This window comes from Genypterus blacodes, unplaced genomic scaffold, assembly GCF_046128005.1.
Source record: "Genypterus blacodes isolate CSIRO-AG114 ecotype Tasmania unplaced genomic scaffold, CSIRO-AGI_Gbla_v1 ptg000028l_1, whole genome shotgun sequence".
Taxonomy (NCBI): domain Eukaryota; kingdom Metazoa; phylum Chordata; class Actinopteri; order Ophidiiformes; family Ophidiidae; genus Genypterus; species Genypterus blacodes.
Window position 1 is genome coordinate 2,287,278 of NW_027466841.1, and position 13,020 is coordinate 2,300,297.

The 13,020-nt window shown below is 41.9% G+C and overlaps 2 protein-coding genes across 2 annotated transcripts; one reads left to right on the top strand and one right to left on the bottom strand.

Annotated features, from left to right (window-relative positions):
- The first annotated feature begins 322 nt into the window (after window positions 1-322).
- Window positions 323-4,331, top strand: bcl2l12 (BCL2 like 12). The gene is made up of 8 exons (XM_076144188.1): window positions 323-443; window positions 1,148-1,319; window positions 1,427-1,619; window positions 1,760-1,970; window positions 2,063-2,170; window positions 2,345-2,418; window positions 3,050-3,313; window positions 3,410-4,331. Exons 2-8 carry the CDS (start codon window positions 1,150-1,152, stop codon window positions 3,449-3,451), a joined length of 1,062 nt encoding a protein of 353 aa, XP_076000303.1. The 5' UTR covers window positions 323-443; window positions 1,148-1,149; the 3' UTR covers window positions 3,452-4,331.
- Window positions 4,332-4,820: 489 nt separating this feature from the next.
- Window positions 4,821-12,601, bottom strand: tspan4b (tetraspanin 4b). Its single transcript, XM_076144189.1, has 8 exons — window positions 12,329-12,601; window positions 8,323-8,392; window positions 7,507-7,698; window positions 7,346-7,420; window positions 6,518-6,613; window positions 6,032-6,145; window positions 5,757-5,840; window positions 4,821-5,512 (listed from the first exon to the last, which is right to left on the bottom strand). Exons 2-8 carry the CDS (start codon window positions 8,389-8,391, stop codon window positions 5,444-5,446), a joined length of 699 nt encoding a protein of 232 aa, XP_076000304.1. The 5' UTR covers window position 8,392; window positions 12,329-12,601; the 3' UTR covers window positions 4,821-5,443.
- Between the last annotated feature and the right edge of the window lie 419 nt (window positions 12,602-13,020).

Sequence of the window (13,020 nt, forward strand, 5' to 3'; positions counted from 1 at the left end):
AACCAGAACATTTCCAAACTACAAAAAATGCAACCTTTCAATAAAGATTTGAATGTTTTTGGTCTCTGTCGTTCTTTTCCTTCATGTCCTTTACCTTTTTCTTTTTCCTTTTCACATTTTTGTTTAGAAGATTTTTATATTTTTGATATTGATATGAATCACTTGTTGGTTTAAGGTTGAGTGAAGCTATCCCTTTACCTTTTGAAAAAAATAATCAAATCGAACAACAGATTATAAGTATGTTGCGCCCTAAAAATAGCCAAAGCTATGCACATTAACATATTTGGGACGAATGCGCTTCCGTTAGTATGTGCAGAGCGCATGCGCTGATCAGATGGCGGTGACTTCGCAGTGGCTCGCGCACGGGCACGAATGATGACCGCATAACCAAAACAATGGTCGAAGAAACCAAAAGAAAAAACACAGAACAAAACGAAGAACAGGTATGTAAAAACGAATAACTTCTCCGCGTAGCTTAGCTTAAAGCTCACAAACTGTCACCTCACCGTAGAAAAGTTTCTCCCGAAACTCCCCACTGTCCTATTTTGTGTTGAAGCATTTCCTGGTTGTTTGAGCCGGTCTGTTCTACCGAAACCGTCCATGTTCTCTCTGGGTACCTACGAACAGGTCAGCCTGCCTTTTCAGAGCTTAGATTCCGATTCCTCACAGTATTTAAGTCAAATTACAGACCCGTGTAAAAGTCTATCCTTCAATAAAATACAATTACGCACTGTAATTACAGAGCCACTTCACTAAGGCTTAAAGAAAAGTATACTAAACTAAAGCAGTGTATGGGTTTGTGCTGCCTTCAGGGATCCAGGGTGTTTCTGTACTCCCACATACTTATTTTCATTTATTTTCTTTGTTTAAATTTGTTTTTCCAATGTATAACCATTTGCTCACTGTTACCTCATCTGATACAGTCCTCAATACAATACCATACCACCACTTTTGGCCGTAAAGAGTTGGCACCATGTCATTTGTTCTGATGTATTCTTTGTATGTTGTCTTAAAGTTGATACTGTAGTTAAGCTAATGACGGTAGAACAGTTCCTGAAGAATCTGTCATTAAGAAGGATTTCACTAAAACAACACAGGATGAGCTGATAACATTTTGTTTTCGTTCTGTTCTGTTTCCTCCTGGTAGTGATGGCTGATACTTATGGCCGCCGCTCCTCCGTCTGCTCTATCTCTCTGGTGGAGATCAAGGCAGAGACTCATTTGGTGCTTAAAGCTTTCCTCCATCAAACTCTCTCCGTTCCACTGAAAGAGAGGCCAGGCAGGATCGGAGGGGCTTACAAAGATCACAACACACACAGGTAACCCTACTGTACCTCCTGCTTCTTGTCTTGTCTGTATTCAAAGCTATATTCAAGACTATTTAAAGGTGTTAATTGAATGGACTTGATCACATTCCTTGATTCAGCACCAAGCCTCAGCCCAGAAAGAAGGATGGCTGGGATTCTCAGGCTGAAGACGTGAGTTCAGCAGATGAGAAGAAGAGCTTGAAGGACTTCATAAAGCAACTGCCCCGTCGCAGCAAAGCACCCAAGCCTGCCAAAGACCCCAGCAGCTCCCTGGAGAAGGACATCAAGCCACATGTGCCAAACCTAAAAGAGGTAAGGACCCCAGAATAATGAGAATATGTTGTTGGTACCTGTAGTATGAATAAAAATGAGTTGAAGACGATGAGCAGGGGGATTGAAACTACATTTTCGGAGTCATGACTCAACTCAAAGAAATTCTCCTGTTCCCTTAGGATGATGCCCTATCTCCCTCCTCTACATCTGATGAAGATGACAAGAAGCAAAAGAAACTGGACAAAAAGAAGATTAAAAAAAGGATCTCCAAGTTCTTCAGGAGAAAGATAGAGAAAGACAGAGAGGAGAGAGAGGGACAAGACTCTCATCCTCACAAGCCTGCCCCCCCTCTGCCAGTCTACCAACAAGGTCCCACCGTCCCCTCTCCCAGTAAGCTCCTCCTGTACTCTGGGAAATACTGATAATACTGAAAGACAAAAACACCTAGATATTAAAGACTGATGTTGTCTATGTTGATGCAGACCATCCTCCCGAGTTCTACAATGAGGTAGCAGAGAGGCTGGACAAGATCGCCCAGAGGTCCACCAGTATAAAGAAACCCAAAATACCCAAAGAACAGGGCCCCCCAGGTGATCACACACACACACACACACACACACACACACACACACACACACACACACACACACACACACACACACAGCATAGCGTGGACTAACGGTTTAGCAGAGGACAGCACATAGTGTACACAGAGTTCATAATTAACAATCTGAAATGAGTTTTTGTTGGTGTTTGTTCCTTAGTGTGTGACAAAGAGGCGATGGTGCGAGAGCTTGTTCAGGTTCTCTCTCTGGAGGGCGATGCCATCAACACCAAGGTAGGAGGCTCATCAGTAGGCTTAGAAGTGAGGGTTTAGCACACGGCTTTACTGCCCACAGTGCTTTACCCAACAAACTGCACAAATCCCTTCATTGCTGATGAATCCCCAGCAGCATTTTCATGTCATGACGTGCAAAGCGCCAGCCAATCACAATGAAAGCAGGCTGGACAACTAAAGCGGTATCTGTTGTGATCACGTTGAGCAGGTTTGATCGGCACCTTGGAGGCTTGAAGCGCACTGTGGATATGCATGAAATGTCGCTGAAATAGAGAGATTTCTTTTTTGGCGTCACTCCATTTAGTTCTGTCTCATCGCAGACATAGTTGATTTTGATCATGTCTGCATTTTCACAGTCTGCCATGTGAGTTCCCACAGTAACTAGAACTGTAGAAGCCTTTCAGATGAACTGTAAAAGGTCTTCAACATTGAGTTCGGTCCAGTGTTTGCGTTCGTAACTACTTAGCATCTGTTCTGCCTCAGACACAACAGTTTGTATCGACAGTCCCCAACAAGCCCCGGCACTCTAAAGGCTCTGTTATGCAAACAAACGTGCGTCGGTGTTGCTTGGACACACCTGGTGACGACAGACATTCACAACACTCGGCAACCGAATCCCCTGTGTTTTCAGATCCAGTCAGACCCCTTCCTGCGCTCCAACCTGGCCCGTCTTTCATACCCGTCGTTCGCCAAACTTCTCGACACCTTCGGCAACTGTCACGTATCCGAGCGAGCGGCCCTGCCCCCGGCCGAAAGTCCCACACTGCAACGCGTGGCCATCACCATGGAGGTGTCACGCCGCATTGTGACTGCCACAGGCACCCAGCGTATGCAGGGCTATGCAGAGTGTTACATGGAGACCTTCGCCCCCTGGGTCAAGCGCCACGGAGGATGGGTGAGTGATCTCCCGGTTTAGCAACACGCCTGGTGGATTAACGTCCTGTGTTTGATACGATATCATGTGTTTTCTCCTCATCGCCACCTTTTTCAGGAGAACATTGTGGACTTGGAGGAACCTTCGGAGTACGACTGAGTTTTTCAGAGCTTCAGACAATTTAGATTTCCCCATGTCCCACTGCTCCATGCCCTCACCTGGACCCCAGTATACCTCAGGGCATTCTACAAGACGTGCAATGGAGAAAGGAAGTTGATTGGCAGCTCACCGGATCATGAAGGACAACAGAAATTTAAGACATTGAAGTGTTTACATTGTGCTATACCTGTCAATCAAGTCTGTGTTTATGTTAGTAGTAAAAATGAGCTTTATCATACTGGATGCCACAAATGTTTATTACAGGATGAATGTGTTAAATGTGTTCATGTATTAGCTCACTGACACTATGAACTATTTTATATCTACAGCACACACAAAGCTTATTGATTGATAGTTTTTTTTTAAATATACACTACACTCTAACTAATACTTTGTAATGTTTACTGATGCTGGTTGAAGAGTTTTATTATCTCTCATTTAACAGAAATGGCTTTTTTTTAATTTCTGTTTTTGTGTTCTTTTCTATTTATTTTTTACTGGATCAAATGTGGAAGACACAAATGTAGTGAACTTGAATATGAATGTGGCATATCTCTTCTTCTTCCTGCCCTTAGTTTGGATCAGAATGTGCCTCTTGATCTTTGTGCTGGAACCACTTTCATGATGCTTCTCTGCTGCACTCTTCTATAAGATTGTGAAGCTTCCTCTGTCTTAGCAGCAACTTCTGCCACTGGTGGTTTCTGGAATTGCTGATGAGTTTTTAAATGTTGTTTATGCTTTAATATGCTTTATGTTAATATGCCTGTGGTGAAACATGTCCGATGTGCTGGTCTACACACTGTTAAAGTATAATTGATCACTGTGTTAAGTGTGTAAGGTGAGAATCCTAGAACTGGATTAAAGACTCTGGTTTGTTCTGGCTTTGTGACGTGTGAATACATGACATCAATGCTGTTATGCATGATATCAATTGATATTTTTGGAATTATTTATAAAATGATGACTTATATTTTACATAACTATAAAATGGAAACATTTGGAGAGAGAGGAGCAAAGCACAGGGTTCAACAAACACACAAGGAAGCTCTCTGCTTACCCCTATCTTCCTCTAGAGAGCAGTGTTGGACCACAGGCATAGCCTACATCTGTCCCTAATGACTACACTCACTCAATGGTATAATGCCAAGAAACACACACACAGCGTTTGTTGTGATTGCAAATGTATGTAAACATCACCCCTGTTCTCCACTAGAATTGTAAATTCTGAGCCTAAAGGGTGACGTGGATTTTTAAACAGAAAATGTGAAATGCCATTTTAAATAACTCATAACTCTGTTGAGCAATTCTTCCTAGAGAATAGCATGTAAACATATCTCAATGTTGGCCACACAAAGAAGGCTGATCAGGGTTACAACAATTATTTATAATGTGAAATACAGTTTGTTTCATCAAAATTACAAAAAGAAATAGGGACATTTTATTATACATACAACAAGAAACAATTGGAAATCAGAACTATTCACAAATAATTTTGTCCAACCTGACATTTTCTCTGGTTACAGTATGAAATCAAAGTATGATATCTTGTTTTGGAAGTTTGTGTAATAATGGTTACATGTAGCAATGCTCTGTCTCTTAGCAACATTCATTTGTAGTTTTGAATTATGTGATTTTGTATGGCTTCACTCATGTCACCATTCCACCAGACAATTTCAGACTTACAGGATAAAATAAAACATTTGGTAAATATTTACATGTCTGTTCTTTAGTTTGGTTTTTTCCATCTTGAGACATTTATGTGAAATATTCTTAACTTTTACTGCTGCACTATAAAACACTATATGAAGAGCTTAAGCAGGGATTTGTTACAAAGGACCGATTGAACAAACATACTGTAGTAGTTAATTGTAAACATTTCATTCTACATTGTAGGATAAATGATGGGAAGATTCGGTTGAATTGTCAGCATGTTTTGAGTTCAAAGGAGCTCAGAGGATCCACTGGCTAGAAGGTCTTTGTTCTGGTCCGGGGTCAGTCTAAGTACTTCTCTGCACACTGAATCTGACAGTACATCAGCATGGAGAAAGCTAGAGCCAGGATCTGATGAAGACAAATAGATAAATGCTTTTACCAGCATGAATTATGAAGAATTTCCTGATTTTCTCTCAAAATGTTCTCTTAATTCCCATAATTACAAAAGAACATGGAGCTTTTACAATTAGACTAACCACCAACCTGTAGTTATTCCATATTTACATTCAAAGCCATAGTACATTGCGTGAATCATTTTTGGTAATTGACATTTTATTAGCCTCAGATTCAATTCAGTCTCAAAGAAAATTACCTGCACAATGCCAATACACACTCCAAACACGAGAACTGAGGGAATGTTGTCTAACAGCCACTGCCTGGCTTTCTGGTAACACGGCTGCACACACAGAGAAGGATTAAATAATTAACAGCATTTGTAGACACTTGCCAATCATTCTTCTTGGGTAATGTACACATTTCAGTGTTTAGTTTTGCAGGAATGTATTCACAGAATGGTAAGGATGTATGACAAGCGTTATTCATATATAAGTATATTCTAGTGGTGTGTTAGTAAGGAAGCAGACTGACCTCACTCCATCCATCCACACATGGGTCTGTCCCTACAGAGCAGCAGGATGAGGGTAGCGTTCCATTCAGCACATCATACCAGTCTGTTTTGTCAGTAACGCCGCAGCATTTGAACTGGGACAGAGAGGAGAGAATGAACACTACATTCATATAAATCTGTACCATGCTAATTCATCATTTTGGACTTATTATAACCGTGCCATTCACCTGAGCTAGTGTAATATGCTGGAGGTGGCCTACAACTACTGTATGTACCTGGATACAGCAGTAGGTGGAGGTATTTGTTTACTAATGCTGTAGTGCTATAATATCTTGATAAGCTACAGTGTTTACCCCTCCAAGGAAGGTTGACTCTCAGGCAACTGGTCTTGGAAGTAAAAACTTATGAAGTCATAGCTAAGAGACCTATTTTGATCACAGCAACAGCGGTGCCTCTCATAAGTCAGTGCTGCTTTTAATAGCAATATAACATCACCAACACCTCACCATTTTCTGAACATTGTCCCAGGATTTCTTCAGCCCAGGATCTGATGTGTAAATCTGCATACCTTCCCTTAGCTCACCCTGTGCTTTGGAGTCCAGCTGGAGAACAGATCAATAGAAAAAAAACAGAACAACGAATGTTATATAACAGCGGTGTAACTATTTTAAACAGTGATGTGTGTATAACATACATACACTGCACAGGCACCGCTATATCAACACACTCATTCATTCTCCATAGCTGGCTATCCTTCCAGAGGCACGGGGGTGCTTAGGTCTATCTCAGCGATCATTGGGCGAGAGGCAGGGTACATCTGCATAGGTGGCCAGCCTCTCACAGGGCAAACACACTCAGACAGACAACTCAGTCACACTCCCATTCACACCTAAGGGCAATTTGGAATTTCCAATTTACCTAAGCTGTATGTCTTTGGATGTGGGAGGAAACTGGAGCACCTGGAGCTAAGCTCTGCAAACACAGGGAGAACATGCATACTCCGCACAGAGAGGACCTGGCTGGGGATCAAACCTTGCTGTGAGGCAAGAGTGCTAGCCATCCTTCAAACCTACAACCCTCTTCCTGTGGGGCACAGTGCTAATCACAGAATCTTTTGTCATTTTTTCCCCAGATTTGACCCAAATTGCATGTTAGACAAAAGATGCTAATCACATTGCTGCTCAAAGGCAAATTTTATTTTAGTGACAATGTGTATTTAGTTTCCTCTTGCACCACTGCTTACATTCTGAGTGAGGCCCTTATACCCTCAGCCAATCAACTACAGTGAGGACAAAAATGACAAAGTGTTGTCTGTGGTGCAGATGGTGGCTCACCTTTTCATGAAAGATATGTATGACCAGCACTAAGGTGACCTCTGTGACGACCAGGAGCAGCAGGATCACAAAGAACTGTGGAGAACACACTGATGGTGAATAGAATCGGAGGGAGGTCAATCCATTCATATTTTGAAATGTAAGGCTGGAATTTAGCTCACAGTGATCAAGAGGCAGCGTTGCTCTTTGAGGGCTCCCAGGCAGCCCAGGAAACCTGTCACCATGGTGATACCTCCAGCAACGAGCAGCAGATTGGCAGCTGAGAGGGATGGAAAACTCAGGGGCAGAGATGAAAACTCTGCCTGTGTGAATGAGAGCCAAACCCCAACTCCAAACAGACCACAGCCTCCCAGCTGTTCACAAAACACAGTGTCACAACTTTGTCAGTGGAAAAGTCCACTGTAGCACAACTGAACAATGTAAAGATGGGCGAGGAGAGCTGAGATCCCCTGTTCATTAAAGTAATATGGGCAAGAGATTAACAAGTGGATCATAATGGAGCAATTCCAATGTATTCTAGAGCTTGATTGTACATTTCTGACCCAATGGAGCTCACTAATTTCAATAAAAGGTAGAGCAAGACCTCTAGAATCTCAACCACATCATCTAGATGGCACTAGGAACAAATGGGTCATTTTTATGAAAGGCCCATATCTTGGTCGAGACCTCTAGAAATTCAAACACATCATCTCTATAAGGCAATTTGGAAAAGCAAGTAAAACCCTGCATAGGCATCAGATGCAGCGAGGCTCCAGTTTCCGCACTGTGCTCACACTGCATTAACATTGCATTGTTGCATGCAGTTTAAGTATCACATTTTCTCAAGTTATTAACAAGATGATTATTAAGATTCCTATGAGATAAATATCTGCTTCCCACGCCTTAACTTCTGCCCACAAGATATTTATCTCATTCCCATCATTTTTATCATGTTAAGGATGTGAGCTCTCCTCTTCCATACATGATGACATACTGACCCAGAAGACGAGGTTAAAGACAAACATCAGGTATTTGACGCAGCACAAACACGCCCGTGACACTGACATCCTGAAACACAGAAGAACAAGTCAATCAAATCTCATATGAACGTAACGGGGGGGCATCAAATGTGAGCTGTTTGGCTTTGAGCCTGTCCACCAGGTTGATTCTGTCCAACGCTGAGCTGTGTTTGCACAGATCAAAATGGCCTCTTTATTTCTATATAATCCGGTATATGAACCTATTTTGTATCTTGCAGTGTGATTAGACAAAATCAGACATACAAACATTCAGAATATGGCAAATGGTTTCCCTTTAACACAGTTTTTTATGTGTCACAAAATGCAAGTGTGATGGTGGTGAAACACAGCTGAGTAGTTTCTGCTCAAAAATAGCTAGATTCATTATTATTTATTATTCTATTTTGCCTCTATTTACTAGTTAATGCTCTGACTTCTGAGTAAGAGCAGGACACCAGCGTTGAAATCCTGTTGACAACAAGCATGTATATGTCCGCATTTTCTTAATCCGCTGCAAATGGACTGCAGATGGGCACTAAGGTGTGTGCCCACAACAGTCAACATTAATCTAGAGGGAAGAGCAGTTCATCCAGGTTTCCTTTAAAAAATGGTTCCAGGTGAGTTGTATTTGCTTGAAATAAGCATTGTTGTTGTTGTTGTTCCTGGAAGTTTACGAGCAGAAAACAAGGAAACAGTTCTCTGAGCCTGATCTACTCATTTCAATGCCGCCAGCTAACAGGATCTCTCTCATTTTATTCTCCCTTCCGACTGAGGAGGATGTCTCCAAACTTCTACTTGACTCCACAACACCTACAGTATGTCCTGTCTGACCACAACTTAGCAGCACTCTTCTCCTGACTAGATCTTTGCTTGTGTTGTCTATGTCTCAGTATGTCACTTTGAATAAAAGCATGTGGGGCTGAGTTCAAGGGCTGCAGTGTTTCATGTTTGTATTTATTGAATGTTTTGCATTTAATTGTGTTTGGAAGGGAAGTGCGGTTTGTCCCTGACTGAGTCGTCCCCACAGAGACCACTGACCCCACACAGGAAGTCAAATTGCTGACAGGAAGGAAGTTCCCTCCCTCTAAGCACAAGCAGTTATACTGCTGTGACTCACCGGATAGATCCCAGAGCTCAGGTTACATTCATGCCTCCTTCTGCATGGCAGGGACGGTCTTATGTGACCTCATGTTCAATCATGTTTTTGTTTTAAGGTATGCATTTTCAAAGAAATCTCTTCTCCTTATGGCTGCCTGGTGGCACAGCCTGCGTGTGCAAATCTTGCTTTCAATGGGCTAGGTTCCCCCCACCCATGATCTGACAACAAGGTGGGCAGTCCAGAAGTCTGTAGCTACTAATGAAGAATAAGAGGAACCCTCCCGAGAAGTCAACAAAACCTACAAACTTTATACATTCATGTCAATTCTACCCAAACTCCCTGAAATGCAACAACAGATGGCTGCAATTGTGTTGCCCAACCAATAAGGGGGGTTACGAGGGTACTAGGGGGGAAGACACTTTGTGCTTTGCTCCAACCATAGCCACTTATCCTCCTAGGCTGGTGGGGGTGCTGGAGCCAATCCTATTGGGCGAGAGGCAGGGTAGAGTGCATGACACTGAGACCTTGTGCCGTTTGTGTTCTATGCTTCAATCAATATTAACTGCGCTTTACTGTGGAGGTAGTCTGTGGTTTTTGTGTGTTTGGATGATACTAAAGGAGCACACTTGCATGCATACATGCACTAGTTAGCTCCTTTGCAATCAACACACTGACTATTCCATTGTATGATGGTGATGTGTGGATTTTGAATCAAGCGCATCAAACCTAGTTTTATTATGTTACAGTACATCTCTACATGTACTGTAACATCTGCAAGCAATTGTGACCGCCTGGGAATACATTAATTTCCAATAGGTTGATCATGTTAAGTAGGCAACGAAGTACGTTTCGGATTTTTTCAGTGTTAATCAGCTCTTGTTTTTCTGTATGATCTTGCTGAGTGATATTGTACAAGTAGGGTCAATGATCTTAGAATGGTTACAGGGATGTTATTTCAGCTTTGATAAAGTTGGTAGAGTCATGTGTTAAATGTAGGCGAGTTAAATAAACCAAAGAATGTCCTTGTTTATTTTAAAATATCACATTTTTCAAAGTCTCTTACACCAAAAATAGTGCAACATTGTTAAAACGCGTAAACAGAAATTAGTACAGAATCCGTCAAAAGTAAAGTGATTCAAACCCTAGCAGGCCAGACTTGAGCTTCCTCATGCCAGCACTGGTTTGCCTGCACTTGCATGCTTCTGAGTGATGCAGGAAGGCCATGACCCGTCCTCTTCCTCTGTCCTCCTATGCCTGCGCTGAACAGGATGTGAAGACGTTGGCACCGTTGTATGTGGCTGTTGCCACATACAACGGTGCAGTCGGTGTGCTTTCTCTGAATACACTGGCAATTAACCCTTTGTCACAGTCCGACCTGATCATTTCAGATTTTTGCACCTCCACACCAGCCCCAGTTCCAACTCTCCAGAAATGTAAATCCTGATTATCTCCCTGTGGAATTGGAACCTCATGGTTGCTTGTCATTTTGCACGATTCTTGTCAACTAATTTTTCATCCTCTACTCTAAGTTATGTCAAAGCCCTGGGGAGACCTCATATGCCTTCAACTGTTGCAGCATTAATAACAATGTCCGGTGAAGGAATCATTTGGTGGCAGTGTTGTGCCACTGCCATTGTTCTCTCCTCCATCTTGGTCTCTATATTAGGTAGACAGAGCACAATATTATGATCCAATGCATTATGTTTGCCCAGACCTTGTTTTATCTCCTATCTTTGCCCACTGTGTGACGACAAAATGAGATTATCTCACCCGCAGCACAGACATTAACTCTGATAGTGGAATTGTGGTCCAGGGAGAATGTTGAGGGATCCGACTCCGCCTTATTAAGTAGAGCAGTGAGAGGCGAGCGTCTCTGTGGCTCCAAGTACAGATTCATCTCTTTGTCAGTAAAAACTACAAAAACAAATAAATGCATCATAATAATGCTGGGATATGTGTACTAGGCCAGTACAATCAAATGAAATGAAACCCTGATTTATTCTTTTTTCCATAGTATCCATAGCTTAGATTTCTTAGAAGTGCATAAAGAACTACCAAACAAACAACTAGCTGGGTATCGTGGCTCAACAACTGCTCTTCACATAGTTAGCTTAAACGTCCCATGCAGCACCAGGTATGGGTTTAGCTTTCAATTGCGTAATGAAAACTTTCAATGGTGATAGTAATGCAGCTGCAACTAGTTAACCTGTTAGCCGTGTTAGGTACCTTTGAAAATAACTAAATACAAAGTTTAACTCAAAAAATTAATGATGATGTCACTGTTATGTTTTCACATCAAGTATCTCTGTTATGATTTTGTCATTAACAAATGCTACTTATAAGTGAATTTACAAGTAGAGTAGGAGAACTTCACTCACTCTTCCCAGTGTGAGTAGCCATGATGAAATGACGTCAGTGCTCAACTGAGGTTTTGGAAAACCTTGCCCGACTTTCCTAGTTGGAATTTCCAAGTTGAGGGGCGATTTTCTTGGCTTTTCCAAGTCGGAAGTCAGAAATTACGAGTTCCGAGAGCAAGACAAACGCAGCATAATTCAATTTTCTGCCGCTCTGATGTCATCATATTGTCACATGTCACTGTTTTAACATTCACATAAAGATTGGAGCACAACAGTAATTTAAACTTCATGCTACATACAACACACAGTACTTCCCACTACATACTATGGGCTATATACTTCATACAACATACTATATGGTGTACTACATACTGCAAACTTCACACTACATACTATATACCACATATTACATATTCTATATTCAATAGACTATATGCTCAGGCTTTGGCCTGGAAACGTTCAGCTCTTTCACACACTCCTTCTCTTTCTCACACTTCTCTCACTGTTTCCACTTAAAACGTCGACTTACTTCTTCCTCTTCCAGTTCTCCTGTGATTTGCAAACTGAAGCAGCCGGCCGTCTTCTGTATTGTTCTTCACTCACTAACTTTATGTCGCTCTTCCTCCGTCTTTCCTCTCAGCTTGTCTTGTCTTTTGATTCTTAATTCTTTTAGCACTTAATCACTTTATGTTTTTAGTTTTCCATCTGGGATTATTTCCCCCTCTTCCCTCTTTCTCTTTCTTTCTCTCTCTGTCTCTCTCTCTGGGTCTCCTCAAATCTTTTCCAGATGTGTGTTGTTCCTGAGGCCCCTCCCTCTGCCCCCCCTCCCCCCCCCCCCTCCTTTTGTCCCTCCTCTGAACTCTGCCCATTCTAGTTTTGTCACTCCTCTTATGTTCACTTTAATGTCCACGCGCACATAATCACAGTAATGTGCACACAGAACCACATGTGCACTTTTCCTCTTTTCCTCGCTCTTCCACCATCTGACCAAACAGAGGGTACAGTGAGTGGCTGTTTGTCGGGGGGAAAGTGGAACACTAAGTCTCAAAGTAAAGGACAACAGAATTATATTTTGGAGGTCATGTACTTTGTGAATGATAGTTTGAGCCTTTTAATGACACGGTCAGTAAACTTATTTAATTACAGAAATATACCACGTTTCATATATTGGCTCAAACTTTTAGTGCCCAAGATTTGGGCATTTGATTTGAGCAAAATAGA

Excerpts from the sequence above, each read along its gene's own strand:
- bcl2l12 (XM_076144188.1), top strand. The coding sequence starts at position 1,150 with ATGGCTGATACTTATGGCCGCCGCTCCTCCGTCTGCTCTATCTCTCTG. Across the intron at positions 2,171-2,344 it reads CAAAGAACAGGGCCCCCCAG|TGTGTGACAAAGAGGCGATG; the intron begins GTGATCACACAC and ends TTTGTTCCTTAG. Across the intron at positions 3,314-3,409 it reads TCAAGCGCCACGGAGGATGG|GAGAACATTGTGGACTTGGA; the intron begins GTGAGTGATCTC and ends CACCTTTTTCAG.
- tspan4b (XM_076144189.1), bottom strand. The coding sequence starts at position 8,391 with ATGTCAGTGTCACGGGCGTGTTTGTGCTGCGTCAAATACCTGATGTTT. Across the intron at positions 6,614-7,345 it reads TACATATCTTTCATGAAAAG|CTGGACTCCAAAGCACAGGG; the intron begins GTGAGCCACCAT and ends TCTGTTCTCCAG. Across the intron at positions 6,146-6,517 it reads GGGACAATGTTCAGAAAATG|TTCAAATGCTGCGGCGTTAC; the intron begins GTGAGGTGTTGG and ends TCTCTGTCCCAG.